Consider the following 12,724-nt stretch of genomic DNA (forward strand, 5'->3'; position numbering starts at 1 on the left):
ATAGTGGAATGTAGTGACAACACTAGTGAGGCCATGTTAGAGTCAGGCCTTTGCGGATTGGGTTGCACAAAAACCTAAACTGTATGAAATGCAATTATAATACTTTAAAGAAAAAAATACCGGGCCACGATAGAGAGGTCAGATGAAATGAAAAAGAGTTAGCCATTTTGTCTTTGGACTTTGGATATTATATCTGCAGGTTCATTGCCCCTTCCGACGCTAGCAATGAATTGATTGTATTACAGACAGTGGCGTATAGGGTTCTGTATGGATCTTTTTAAACAACACTTAGTCCATCACATTTTGTCTTTAGAATGGGTATGGGACACGATAGATAACTACAATTACAGTGCAATCTCATAGATTATAAAACCGGGTCTGTCCCAAATAAAAATGGCTGCGGGAAAAATCGTCCTCTCAGTCTATAGGTAAGGAGGGCAGGCGCGAAGGTTGCTGGGAAGTCCGTTGTGACGCGCGCGTACGACGGCGGGAGGGAGTGCGCAGGCTCGAGTTGCGCGGAGACCGACGGCAACCATGGAGAGGAGAGGTGAGAGGAGTGGGAAACAGTGGGAAAGGCAACATGTGGGATGAGAAGGAGGGCATGGTTACTGAATTTGGGGTACATACTAATGATGCTGGGTAGAGGTAAGTTACTGGAGAGGAGGATCAAAACCCACCTCTCTGGTGCCTGACAGTAAATGTCAGTCTACTGACCTGGGCAGCCTTGTGGCGCGTGAGATACATGCAGCATGCCTGAATTAGAGGGAGCCAAGTTGCAGATGTGTGGGTTCTTTAGTAGCTGACGACTAGAGCGGTTCTTTGACAGATGCCATATGGTAGCAAGAAAGCAGTAGGCCTGTTGTGTGGGCTGAAAGAGACATTTCTCATATGTGGACGGGGAAATACGGTCCTGGATGGAGACAGGAAGAGAGAGTCTTGAGGGAAGACAGAAAGAACGAGCATTTTCAATGTAATAAGTCTCGCATTTGCGCGAGTTAGAGCTTTTGGCGTTGTAAATGCATAACTGGACTTTTCTTGCCACATAAATTGGTCAACCTTTCTGCATAATTTGGTCCTCTCTGTTGCTTAATTCCAGTGGCCTTACATATAAGTAAAGCACTTCCATTTACCTTCTTCCTCTATCTGCAGCAAAAAAATGAAAATATTGGCATTTAGCATCCTAATTTAAATCTTTCACGCTAATTAAAATAGAATACCCCTTTCACCGCCCCACCATCATTGTTGCTGGCTGATTAACAGTAAACGCTGGGAGAAGGCTAGGAGTAGAAATATTAACAAGTGGTAATCATGTAGATTCCATTTTCACTATTACAGTTCATGGGTGCCTAAGGTGAGGACTTGGTGAGTGCACAGTACTCTGTCGCTACACAACAACATAGGTGTTGCAGAGAGCGTGAGAAGAAATTACAGTGGCATATGCAGGGATCTGCTATCTTTTGGGGTATGCAGTACTATCCCTATTATATGACGTCTAACCAAGAGTGACAAAGAAGCAACCCGCTGCAGGTATTACTGTTAAACTACCAAATAACATACAGAAATACAGAGGAAGGATAGTGAAGCGACACATTGAAGGCACTGCTAAACCACTCCAATGCATTACACGGAGTTTAGGAGGAGCAAAATAGAAATCTCACAAAAACTCCGTCAAACCACCATGGTACAATTTTATTTAGAATACAAGGTTGACAAGATAAATGGAGATAACTTCGCTCAGTAACTAGAGTTAGCAACACAGAAGTGAATAGCATTCCTCGCACAGCTGTGAGTACACGCTCTCCAGCCCCTGTAAGGTACTATGGCCCCCAGCTACGATGTCCCGTGGTGAGATGGCAGTTGCCATTTCTACTTCTGCGTTTCTACTCTACGAGAAAAACATGATTCCCAATGGAGACGGGGCTACTTGCAGAAACCAGTCACCTCCCTTGTTAAGAAAATGATGGTTGTACAAGGAGTCTTCACTTGCGGCTTACGCTGACATATTGAAAGCTTGAGTCTCAGCATCAGTCGTGCCTAAAAAAACAAACAATAAAAAAAACACTGCAATTGAAACAATGAAAAGGAAACAAAATGACAAATTCAGAATGCCTGCAAATGAACTCCCACCTGATGAGCGTGTAGAGGAAGTGGAATTAAAGCGAAACGTACAAGATGAGGCAGGAAACAATTAAAAAAAAAAAAAGTCAAACACTCCCCCCTCCCCCCAAGTTACAAAGCAGCAAAGAAGAGTGACACTGCAGTCAACCTATGGTAAGCTGGAGGAGGGCTCAAAGTCTTTACTGAATACAGCAGGTATTGCAGACAGTGCATGCATGCTGCCTAGGCTTGACGTAAAAACTACTAATGGGTGGCAAGGAGATACTGCCCAAGGAGAGGGCCGGTATAGACAGTTTTGAACGTTGTATTTTGGTTGCCCCAAGAATTATCTTGAATATAGAAGTCAGTTTTAATCCATTCTAAATCAAATCTTCCTACACAGTTGTTGGTACACCTCAACACACCAGACCTTTTCTGGCGAGTAAAAATATCCCTGGCAAAGTGCTCCCTCGCTCAGTCCATTGGGCATTGCAGTGCCAGCCTTACAAGGAGCAAAGCTCAGTGATTGAGCATGCCATCTTTGGGTGGGCGAAAGCTTTTGCTTCTGCAAACAGATGCTTCCAGTGACAAATTAGGTGTTTGGTACTTAATAAATTACTTGAACTTTCTTCGGAACAGTGTACTCCCTTTTATTTTTTTATTTTATTTTTATTTCTTTTTATTTATTTTTTGTCCCGAGAATTAGAAAGGGAGTCTTGAGAGTTGTACACTGAGTATTCTGAGGAATGGACAGAGGAAGATAATCCTGGAGGTGGTTATGTAGAGGGAGTGGAGTGATAGATATTGGCGTAGGACTACGCTTAGGCTTGCCACCTAATCGGTCCTCTACCGGCACCACTGGTATTTTGATGTTCTGCCTGTACAAGGGCTCTAATATGTTTTAAATCAAGTCCCAACTGGAATGTTTGTTTCAGGATGGTTGGATTGAGCCCTTTAGGGGCGAAGATCCTGGATGCAGTATTTTGGCCTGAATAGTGATAACAGGGTTGTTATAATGGTGAACACCCTCTAGGGGTGAAAGGCTGTAATTACAGGTGTTTTACTGTAAGGAAGTCCCTTAGGTACTTGAGCTAAACTGGTAGCATATTATGGTAAATGTGTTTTAGAAATGTACAGTCTTACATCCACATGATGTCCTTTGAGGGACTGTGCCAACTGTATATCAGTTTTATGTTGAATATCTCAATGTGGATTATCATGAACCTTGGCCTACACCCCTTTGTGGTGTCGGTAGACTGCATAGATCATGCTGAGAGTAACCCTAGCAATGCCAACCTCTCCAGCCAGCTTAGACATGTTCCTGGTTGATGCTTATTTGAGTCTGACAGCCACCAGTGATAAAGTAGATGTACCTTTTTGCCAGAACTAGGTGCTTTCACTCCCAAGTTATATGTCTAATATTGCATTGAACTACAATGGAATGTTCTGCCACGTAGGTTGTTGGTTTATATTTCCCCTTGGGAGTGACAAGACTTATTATGCAATGTCATCGAAAAGTAACTCCATCAACTTGTGTATATTTGAAAATCGTTGTGTAGTATTGAGTAGCGTGTGTGTGTAATAAATGTACTTTTACTTTATCAAAAGAAAAAGCACAGACTGGACAATTATTTATTAAGTGTTATTCTTGTGTGCTTGTGAATGGTAATTACTAGCCCACTCCCCCTCATTGAGTAAGCGTTGGACTGCTCTGCAATGCTACCCTATGAGAGTCAAGCGCTACATTGAGTTGTTTGTTTCCCATTGGTGATCGAGAGCGGACCCATTACTTGTGCAGGTCACACAATGAATGACCCACCCTCCTATATTTGGCTATTAATGTTGTTACAGTAGTTGTCTCCTCTGTAGTTAGAAGTCAGTACAATTCTTCTGGATCATCTAGAGGAGTGAATTATTAGTGGGGATTGGGAAGCTCTGAACCGGCACTCTCAATGTTTCAGTAAAGTGACTTTGTCGTGTTGCTTGTGCCGGAGGTTCAGGAGGGTAAAAAAAAAAAAAAAAACATAACCAAGGGGCACAGCTTGTATATTGTTCTTCATGCACCTGTTTATAGGATGCATGTTTTGTAGTGACCAAAGAAGGCACTTGAACAAATGGGGATTTCTAAAATTGAGTACAATACAGTCCCCTTCCAAGGTTTTTTTGAGAGTTTCCAGTTCACTCCACTCTTCTCATCAGCACTAATTCCTTGAAGAGAATATCTGCCTTGTGTACCTGTTGAGCTATCCAGTGGTAATGACAAACAGCCTATTTGGTTTCTCACTGCTGTGAGTACTGCCCCTCTCATAGTTTTGCATTTTGAATGCCCTTGAGTATATGTCTAAGTGGTATTTTCTGATCTATGAGGAGTAACGTGGGCATGTTTGGAATAGTAGTGAGAAATCCTGCTTATTAGTGTAGGTGGATTTTTTATTACCACTGTGGAAAGGCCACTTTTAGAAAGTGGGCTTTTCACTGTGTGCTTATGACTCTGGTGCTGTGCAGTCTGATTCTAAGCCACATCTGGGGTTGGGTGACAGCTGGGCTTTGTGCTTACTTTCCAGACAGCCATTACACAGGAAGGGTGGAGGTATTACAGCTGCCTACTGAATGGTCTTCCTGGGCTGGGAGAGGCAGGTGCACTTAGATTTGTATAGGCTGTGTCCTGCCCTCACACAAATGGCTAGTTTACCCCCAACTGATGTCTGGAGTCATGGCTGGGGTTCGAGGGGGGTGTTGTGCACTTCTAAAGGTCCTTTTAGGTGCCCCCTGAGATCAGACAAAATGAGTATAAGTACAGGTGTTGTTCTTCATGTTTTTAGACACTGCGTGGATTTGGCACCAGATGCTGCTGGAAGGACTTGCCAGGAACCACTATGGGGACTGCCCTGCTGAGGTGCTAACCTGTTGCCTGCTAGGTCACCAGAAGGACTGCCACTTTGTTCCCAAGGCCCTTATGTGCTGGCTGGCTGCAGGCTCCCTGCCTCTAGGTTCCCCAGTTGTTCTCCAGGGGCCATTTGGTCTGCCTACCTCCCCTTTAACTTTCTTGCACACTGTTTAGTGATTTGCCAGCGCCGGAGGTTGCCTAAGGGGGTGTAGGCTAAACGCTCTCCTGAGCGCCGAACAGCGTGTGCTTTGTGTGTTTTTCCTAGTCACGAGTTGCGTGTGGCCCGGAGTCCAGGAAGCGCTTATCGAGTACTGCCCGCTAGTGTCTCAGTGTAGGGTGAGTGCCTTGAGCCTGTGTGCCCCCCCTCTGCTATTAAGGAGCAGGAGGAATCCTTTTGTAGTCCCCTTAGTCATCCGATGCTTGATGAGGAGGCCCGAGGCCCACACCAACTTGTGCCCCTGGGTCACAAGCAGACACGCATTCCTTTGGCTGGAACCTGGAGTGAGGCCGTGCTCTGTGCCTTTTTGTGAGCTTTTCGCTGCCATGGCCCCAGGAGATCAGACTGGCCCTGGAGAGGCCGTCCTTGCCAGCAAAGGGCAGAGAAGTGCTGTGCCTTCCCCAGTGCTCACCGGGACACTGACTAGGGAGCTTCAGACGGAAGGAGCCTCTGGGCCATCCCCCAGTGGTCAGAAGCAGTGCCACATGCTTGCTGGCTGCCAGCTCTGGTGAGTGGGGATTCCTGATAGTGAGGACGTAGGGAGGTCTCTCCTCAAACGCCAGATGTATGGGGGCCCTCCCCCATGTTGTACATATCTTCGAGGGCATTCTTGTTTTGCCAGCCCTACGCGGGACAGGACAGAAAACTCAATGGAGGCCAATTCTTGCTAGCAGTAAAAGTACCACACTCTATATAGGAGCTTTGGAGCTCCTGTACTGGACTGGGGTTGTTGGTATTGGTTGGTACACAGCTCGGGATGATAAATCCAAACTGGTACCAGTATTAGATTTAACCCTAAATGTTCCCAGGGGTCACCTTAGAGGTGCCTCCTTCAAAAGCTAACATAACTTGCATGGTTGCTGACTGGTTCCATCCAGCAAGGCACCGCCAGACAGCCAATGTACAAACAATGGGGGAGAGCCCTGTCTCTCTAGTTTGTAAGACAAAATGCCCTTCCTGGGTGGAGGAGCTAACTCTCTCAGGAATATGCATTCTCCTGGCTGCGAGCTTCAAAGGGCTACCACCCTTGAAACTTGAGCCCCCAGTCCTGCTGCTAGCAGCAGATGGCTTCTCCCTTTGTCAGCCCCTACTTTTGGTGGGAGCAAAGGCAGAAAACCACACAAAGGGTAAGAGGAGGGGTCTCACTGAGCATGCACCACCCCTAGGGGCATGCAGGCGAAGTGGACCCTCCATTTCGTTTTCCTCCATTTTGGGTGGTAGGAAAATAGCCAGTGAGGTTTAGGGTAGTGACCCTTTACCACAGAAAGTGAGCTCCCCTAGAACAAGAAACTAGATTCATCAGGAGGAAAAGAAGACAGCACCAAGGAACCCGACAGGACGGGAACAGAGGACCTGCTGCCCTAGAAGAGGCTTCAAGACCCCTGCTTGCTGCACCAGAGTCCCAACAATCGCCGGTGCGGGGGGAGCTGACCACTGGACCGACCTCAAAAGACCCAGAGGACCTCCAGGCTTTGCAAATAGCCTGAGATCTCCCTCGTGAGTGGAGGCACCACTCAAGAAACTAAAGAAACACTCAACCAGCGAACTGGTGAGGGTTACTTCACCGACCAGATGATATCTCCGGAACTGGAAGTCGCAGCCGGACCAGACGACACACCAATGACAGCCAACCAGACCTAGAAATGTGCCAACTTTGGTGGCACTGCGCCCTCCCGTGGCCAAGTTGTGCCAATAACCCAGGTACTGGTCAGTGCACGTTAGACAACAACAAAAACAGCTCATCCAGAGCTGCACCTGGACCAGGAGGAAGCCCCAGTCGAGGGACTTCAGGAACACCCCGGACCTCCCACCAGAGGGCCCTTGTCATCCTACAATGTCCCTCGAACAAGATTTACCTCCAGCTTCAAAGGGTTCCATTGTGCACAGCATCCAAGACCTCCAACTCGCCCTGCATCTGGCTGCCTTGAGCCCTGCATTGCGGAACCTGCTGTGTGCCACAGGTCCCTAACCCCTTGTGACCATAGACAGCCCAAGAGGACCCAAAGGCACCACCTTTGAGTCTGCAAACTAGCTCCGTTTCCAGGTGGCCCCTCCAAGTGGCCCTGTGCCTGAGCCAAGAGTCCTTCCAACACTGCTCCCTCCAGAACCGGGAGCTGCCAGAGACCCTCCAGCTGGCCACCAAACTCATCGACCGTCCTGCAAAAGAGACTGGTAACTCACCTGTGTGATTTTATATGCATTTTTCTAGGTGGCCCTCCATTGATTCCTAGGGTGCATAATTACGCGCAGAAAGACTAACTTAATTAAAACTTTGAAAAATCATAACTCAAAAAGTACTTAATGTATCTTAACCATTTTGGTCTTAAAAATATATATAGCAGTCTGAAGTATTTTTATAAATTCTGGTCTCAAGTTATTCATTGTGTGTGTGTGTGTGGTGCATGATTGGTATTGTGAGTACAACAAATGCTTAGCACATCTCCTGGATGAGCCTAACTGCTCGACCAGCTACCTTAATAATTGTAGCATTAGGTGGTCTCATTTTTACCTCTGGAAACCAACGTGTGGTTGCCTGGACCCCATGCACAGTGTGCCTAGTTTTGCACACTACATAGAGGGTCAACCTCCTACAGCCATGCTGATGAAGGTTCTGAGTGAAAGTGGGAATAGATTGCCAGCTGTTCTTCAGTGAGCATGTTTTCAATGAGGTATTTAAAACTCTTGAACGGAGAGGACTTTTTTGATATGAACAAGTAGAAAGTTCCAGATTCTGAGAATGTGGACTAGTTCCTGAAACATGGATTCAAGAGAGATATGGTGACATTTCTGCAAAGAGTACGAGTCTTCAGAAAAGGAAAGTTTTGGGATGATGATTTTTGTAGTTTGGAGGTTCAGGTATTGGAATCCGAGGCAGTCTTTTATAATAGTGCAGCATGCCTTGTTTAGGATCCAGTTAAATTAAGTAAGTACAAGGGTAATACGTTCCTGTTTATTTGTGTTAGTGAGAAGCCTGTCAGCACCATGTTGCGCTGCTCTGAGCAGGGCTAGTGCTTTTTAAGGCAGTGAAGAGGGATAAACCATAGTCAGGGTGCTCGATTACCATAGGCTGTACTCCCAGATTAAAATTCTGGAAAGGGAACATATGCTTTAATTTTTCAGTTTGTGGATATGCATAGCCATAGCGTGGATGTTACAGGTAATGAAAGCCTGGTCTGCTTCATGTGAACCATTACAATGTGTATTCCCTGTATGAACATGGATGTTGAAAAAGTGTGTGTATCTGCAGTTTTGCTCTAAATCAGGTAATAGTGGTCATTACTACCCAAGTGAATGCTCTTTGTCATTATTTCTATATGGTTGAAATCTTAGCTTGCCATGCTAAAATTCAGACCTCTATCCTCCAAGCTATACACAGATTTCAATAGCCCTGCTGTTTTCCACTGTGCTATCTCAGTACTTCCGTGTGTTCTTTTGGGCATATTTATATGAAGTCTGATACTGAATGTTCACACTGAATCTAACCCAATTAACATTTAAAAGCTAAAACTACATATGTGGTTTGAAGTATGAGCTGTAATGAGATTTTGGGGCGAGTGGTGGGGGTTTCAGCTATAATGATATTTGGTAAATGAGTGATATGAGGAGACGTGGGACAAAGGGTAAAAACGAAATGGAATTCGAAGAAGGAAAATGAGGTATAAGGGGATGCAACGGAGGATCAGCATAATAACATTTGGGGCAGGTGGATGAGCTATAACATGATTTAGAAGTTGGAGGATGAGCTATGCCATTGAAGAGTAGGAAGGTGAACTATAATGAGACTGAAAAGATTTGCTATCATGAAATTGTGTTATTAGGCTGAGCTTTGAGCTTGGATGGAGGGAGAGCTATGGGATTGTGGAAGTAGGATGGGCTATAAGTGGAGGGACAGTAATGACATTTTGGAATGTAGGATGAAAAAATGTGAAACTGAATTAAGTAATTTCGCTTTACCTGATGATATATTGGGGTGGGAGTATCCGTTAAAGCAAAATATTGAATTTGGTGGCTGAGCCACGACTGGTGTTAAGACTAGTATGAATGAGAATGAGCTATAGCGATAATTGGAGATTTCAGATGTTATAATTGGACAATCGAGTTTGGGTCAAAGGGATGAGTTATGGGAATAAGGTTGGAAATGACTAATTAAGGACAAAGCTAACATTTATTTTTGTAGGTAGACTTAACTATTTGGATTTGGGAGACATAGTTGAATAGGGGGAAGGGTGATACATTTCTAAAGTGATCCTTTGCTGTTTTCCTTTCAAGTTGCAAACCACCTACCACTAATTTATAATCTCTACATCATCTTCCCTTCCACCATATATATTGTGGTCAATCTGCAACGTGTTTATTTGGTATTCTCTTCCATTGAGTGCAGGGTTTGTTTAGGATCCCACTATTGCCTAGTAAGGGAAAAGCTGGTCTGGTTGCCCATTTCCCTTTATAGGTGATACAAAAGAAGAATTTGTAGAGCCAATCTTTGGGGCACTTTCTTAGTGTTCTCTTAGCGGAGCGAAATATGGGTGTATACATGTATCAGTCATAAAGCAAAAGTTAATTTCTTGTCCATATCATGAATATCCTATTGTTTTTCCCTTTTTTGCAGTTCTAGCGATACAAGCACGGAAGAAACGCACTAAAGCCAAGAGGGCACCAAAGAAGTAAGTGTGAATTCTTAATCCCACCCCCCTTTTTTTAAATGATCTGTAGCATTAATTTCTGAACCACCTACGTTTTGAATGGAATGGAGAGGTACCATCCATAGTTTGTTGCAGTAGCTAGGGTGCAATGCTGGCTGGTTGAAGCGGAAACCTTGCTTAAGTCGGTGCATGGGGCTTCGCAGTTTGGGAGACAATATTTCAGAAATAGACACTATAGAACACTGGTATTAGAGTGAATGTGAATTAATTGCTTGGTGTTTGTGTTGTCAGCTATGGTGGTTCAACCTTCCTTGAATTTTCTAAAGATACTTTTCTTTTTGTGGATGTGCATATTCGTGCCTATGTGCTAGATTCTACTATTCTCTTTACTATTGCTGAGGAGAGCTTGATTTTTTTTCCTTTTCTGGTAAACTTGGTTAGTGAATGTTTTGCAGTGCACCGGATGCTTCTTCGTTGCATATCAATACTGGTAGGGCTTTGGCAAATGTAGTAGTTGTTCCTATTGTAAAGTACTGTTAGAGTCTGAGCACTTTTACTACTGGTTGTTAAAAGCTGTCTCTCCCCCAGCATGTCCTCAATGTTGGTAAGCAGGGTTGTATTTTAGAAGAATGAATCTGCTTGTTGCTGGGTTGCCTCTGTACAGAGACTGTCTTCTTGTGGGGCAAATGAAAGATGGGCTCTGCCCTGTCTCAACCCCTCTCACCCCTCCAAACCTTTTGATTCTTAGTCTAGAAATGGCTTAGACTGAAAAGTCTAGGATTTGTGCTAAATTGTAATGCTACCTCCACCCACTGCAGATTTGCCAAGCAGTCCAAGGTTGCTTATTATTTCAGCTACATCAACACTTCTCTAACCTCTCCCCACAAAAATCATGCTTTGGTTGTAAGGGTGGCTGTTAATTCCTGCCTTGACTACTGCAACACCTTATGTTGGTAACTACCTTAAAAGAAGCTCATAAACTTCAGAGGGCACAAATGCTGCCATGTTGGGCCATAGTAGGACTGGGCCAGATCACATCCACGTCAAGGGCAATACACTGGTTTTCTGTGACAAGCAGCATTTGTTTTTAAGAGAGCTGCTTGATCGGCAATGACGGGACTCTCAACTCTTAAAATATACCCCATACACACTATCCTGCAACATATGAAGTCAGGAATAGGTTTTCCTTAAAGCCCCTCCATCGGAACACGAGAGGCTACCAACCCTTTCTTTAAGTAGTCCCCCATTATTTGGAAATCCGTTCTATTAGATGTAAGGCAATGCCACGAAATTTGCCCAGTGATTTGTACCAAAGTATTTTCTGAAATTGTTTGAGTCAGAGAAACTGAGACAATTTACCATTTTGTTGATTCTGTTTCAATTTTAAGCAGAATATGTAGTTGTTGATTTTACTTTATTCCTGAAAATTAACCCCCTGACGTACATGTTTATGGTAGAAAGCTCCTGCAAATAGGTTACTGGTTGCAAAAGCACTGGTGGGGCAGTTTACCGCAAATGTTGTTTACTGCAACCTAGCAAAGTGCAAAGATAATGAATTTTGCTCTGCTCATTTGGCAACATATTATTTCCACCCACTTTTAATCAGATTCAGCCCCTTCCACTTGGGTATTTCCAAAATCACTTTTGCACAGTTATGTGCTGCTTCTTTCAAGATCACCTCCATACTCTTCTGTGCATTATCACTTTCTTCCCACTCTCTTCAAGACACTACTGTGCCTTTCAAGCCTAGAGCCTGATGATATGGCTTAGTGTTGCTAGTTCTTTCAGGTTTGTTGATGATCTTTATGGGTGAGCTGCTAATGGTTCTTGAAACCGTTATGTTACCTTTAACCCTTGCTGTAACCAGAAAAGGAAAAAGTGAAATGAGGAGGAACAGGAAGAATTCCAGGTTTTTTTCTTAACTTACAATAAGGCTTTCTATCAAAATGTTGGCACTATTTATTCTCCAAACCGTGGGTAGTAATTGAAGCAGTCAAAATAAATTACCCGCTGAATGTACTACTTAAAGTCTGCATTGAAGATTTGTTTATTCTAGGACATGAACAATGCTTGGTGGATATATTATAGTTCTCTCTCAAGTCCCTTGCAGGTGGTACCACAATTCCCTTAAACTTGTCAGTTGCAGCTCATTGTAGGTACTTGATACAGGCCACATTTCACATAATGCATTAATAGATTATATCACATTGTTAGTATTTGCTTCAATCCCTTGCAAGAGTTAAGGGTTCACAGCCAACCGTGCCAAATGTAATACGTACAGAATTGACATAATGTGTTGGGATTTTTTATTGATAAAACTTGTAATGGGCACTTATGATCATTGTGTTGTGGAAGGGGAGATAGCAGTGGTTGTCTTGTGGATCAAGTCAGATGTAGGTCTGCCCAAGATCTGAAGAGTGCACAGCATTTTTACGTTTTTAAGGCACTAAACATGTCCTGAAACATTTCTGGAAAAACTGTGCTCAAGGAGATGAACTCTTATTCAGAAAAGCTTGGTGCTGTGTTCTGATATTGTGATTTCACATTGGAAGGCATCCGTGTAGCCAGCAATCAACCCAGCATTTGTAGGTTAATCCAAATTTCTTCAAAGTTTACAGAAGTTATCCTTTTGTTACTGTGTGGTCTAGTCCACCTCTACATGTTTTTTAAGTTGGCCAAATAAGACTATTGCCATCACTTAAATCACTACTGAAATTGACCAGGAGCATGATTCAGCATATTCAGTGTATGGTTGAATAGTTGTATGATATATAACGTGGTTAATATCCGTTTGGCCCTTTTTGTGCTGTAGGTAACGCATTATTAATCATACTGACTTATTGTATTTATTTGGGACTACTCACATCTGACTAGGTCAGC

The 12,724-nt window shown here is 43.8% G+C and overlaps 1 protein-coding gene across 2 annotated transcripts in view; it reads left to right on the plus strand.

Moving 5' to 3' along the window:
- The first annotated feature begins 432 nt into the window (after window positions 1-432).
- The window catches only part of SRPK1 (SRSF protein kinase 1), a 516,348-nt gene continuing 504,056 nt past the window's right edge, over window positions 433-12,724 (plus strand). Inside the window, exons 1-2 of one of the 2 annotated variants that reach the window (XM_069238761.1) lie at window positions 433-547; window positions 9,811-9,865. In XM_069238761.1, the coding sequence (XP_069094862.1) occupies window positions 535-547; window positions 9,811-9,865 (68 nt within the window). In that variant the 5' untranslated portion in view covers window positions 433-534. Of the gene's footprint in view, window positions 548-587; window positions 646-9,810; window positions 9,866-12,724 lie in introns of those variants that run through there. The other variant, XM_069238760.1, reaches the window with a different exon arrangement.

This window comes from Pleurodeles waltl, chromosome 6 (assembly GCF_031143425.1).
Source record: "Pleurodeles waltl isolate 20211129_DDA chromosome 6, aPleWal1.hap1.20221129, whole genome shotgun sequence".
NCBI classification, from domain to species: domain Eukaryota; kingdom Metazoa; phylum Chordata; class Amphibia; order Caudata; family Salamandridae; genus Pleurodeles; species Pleurodeles waltl.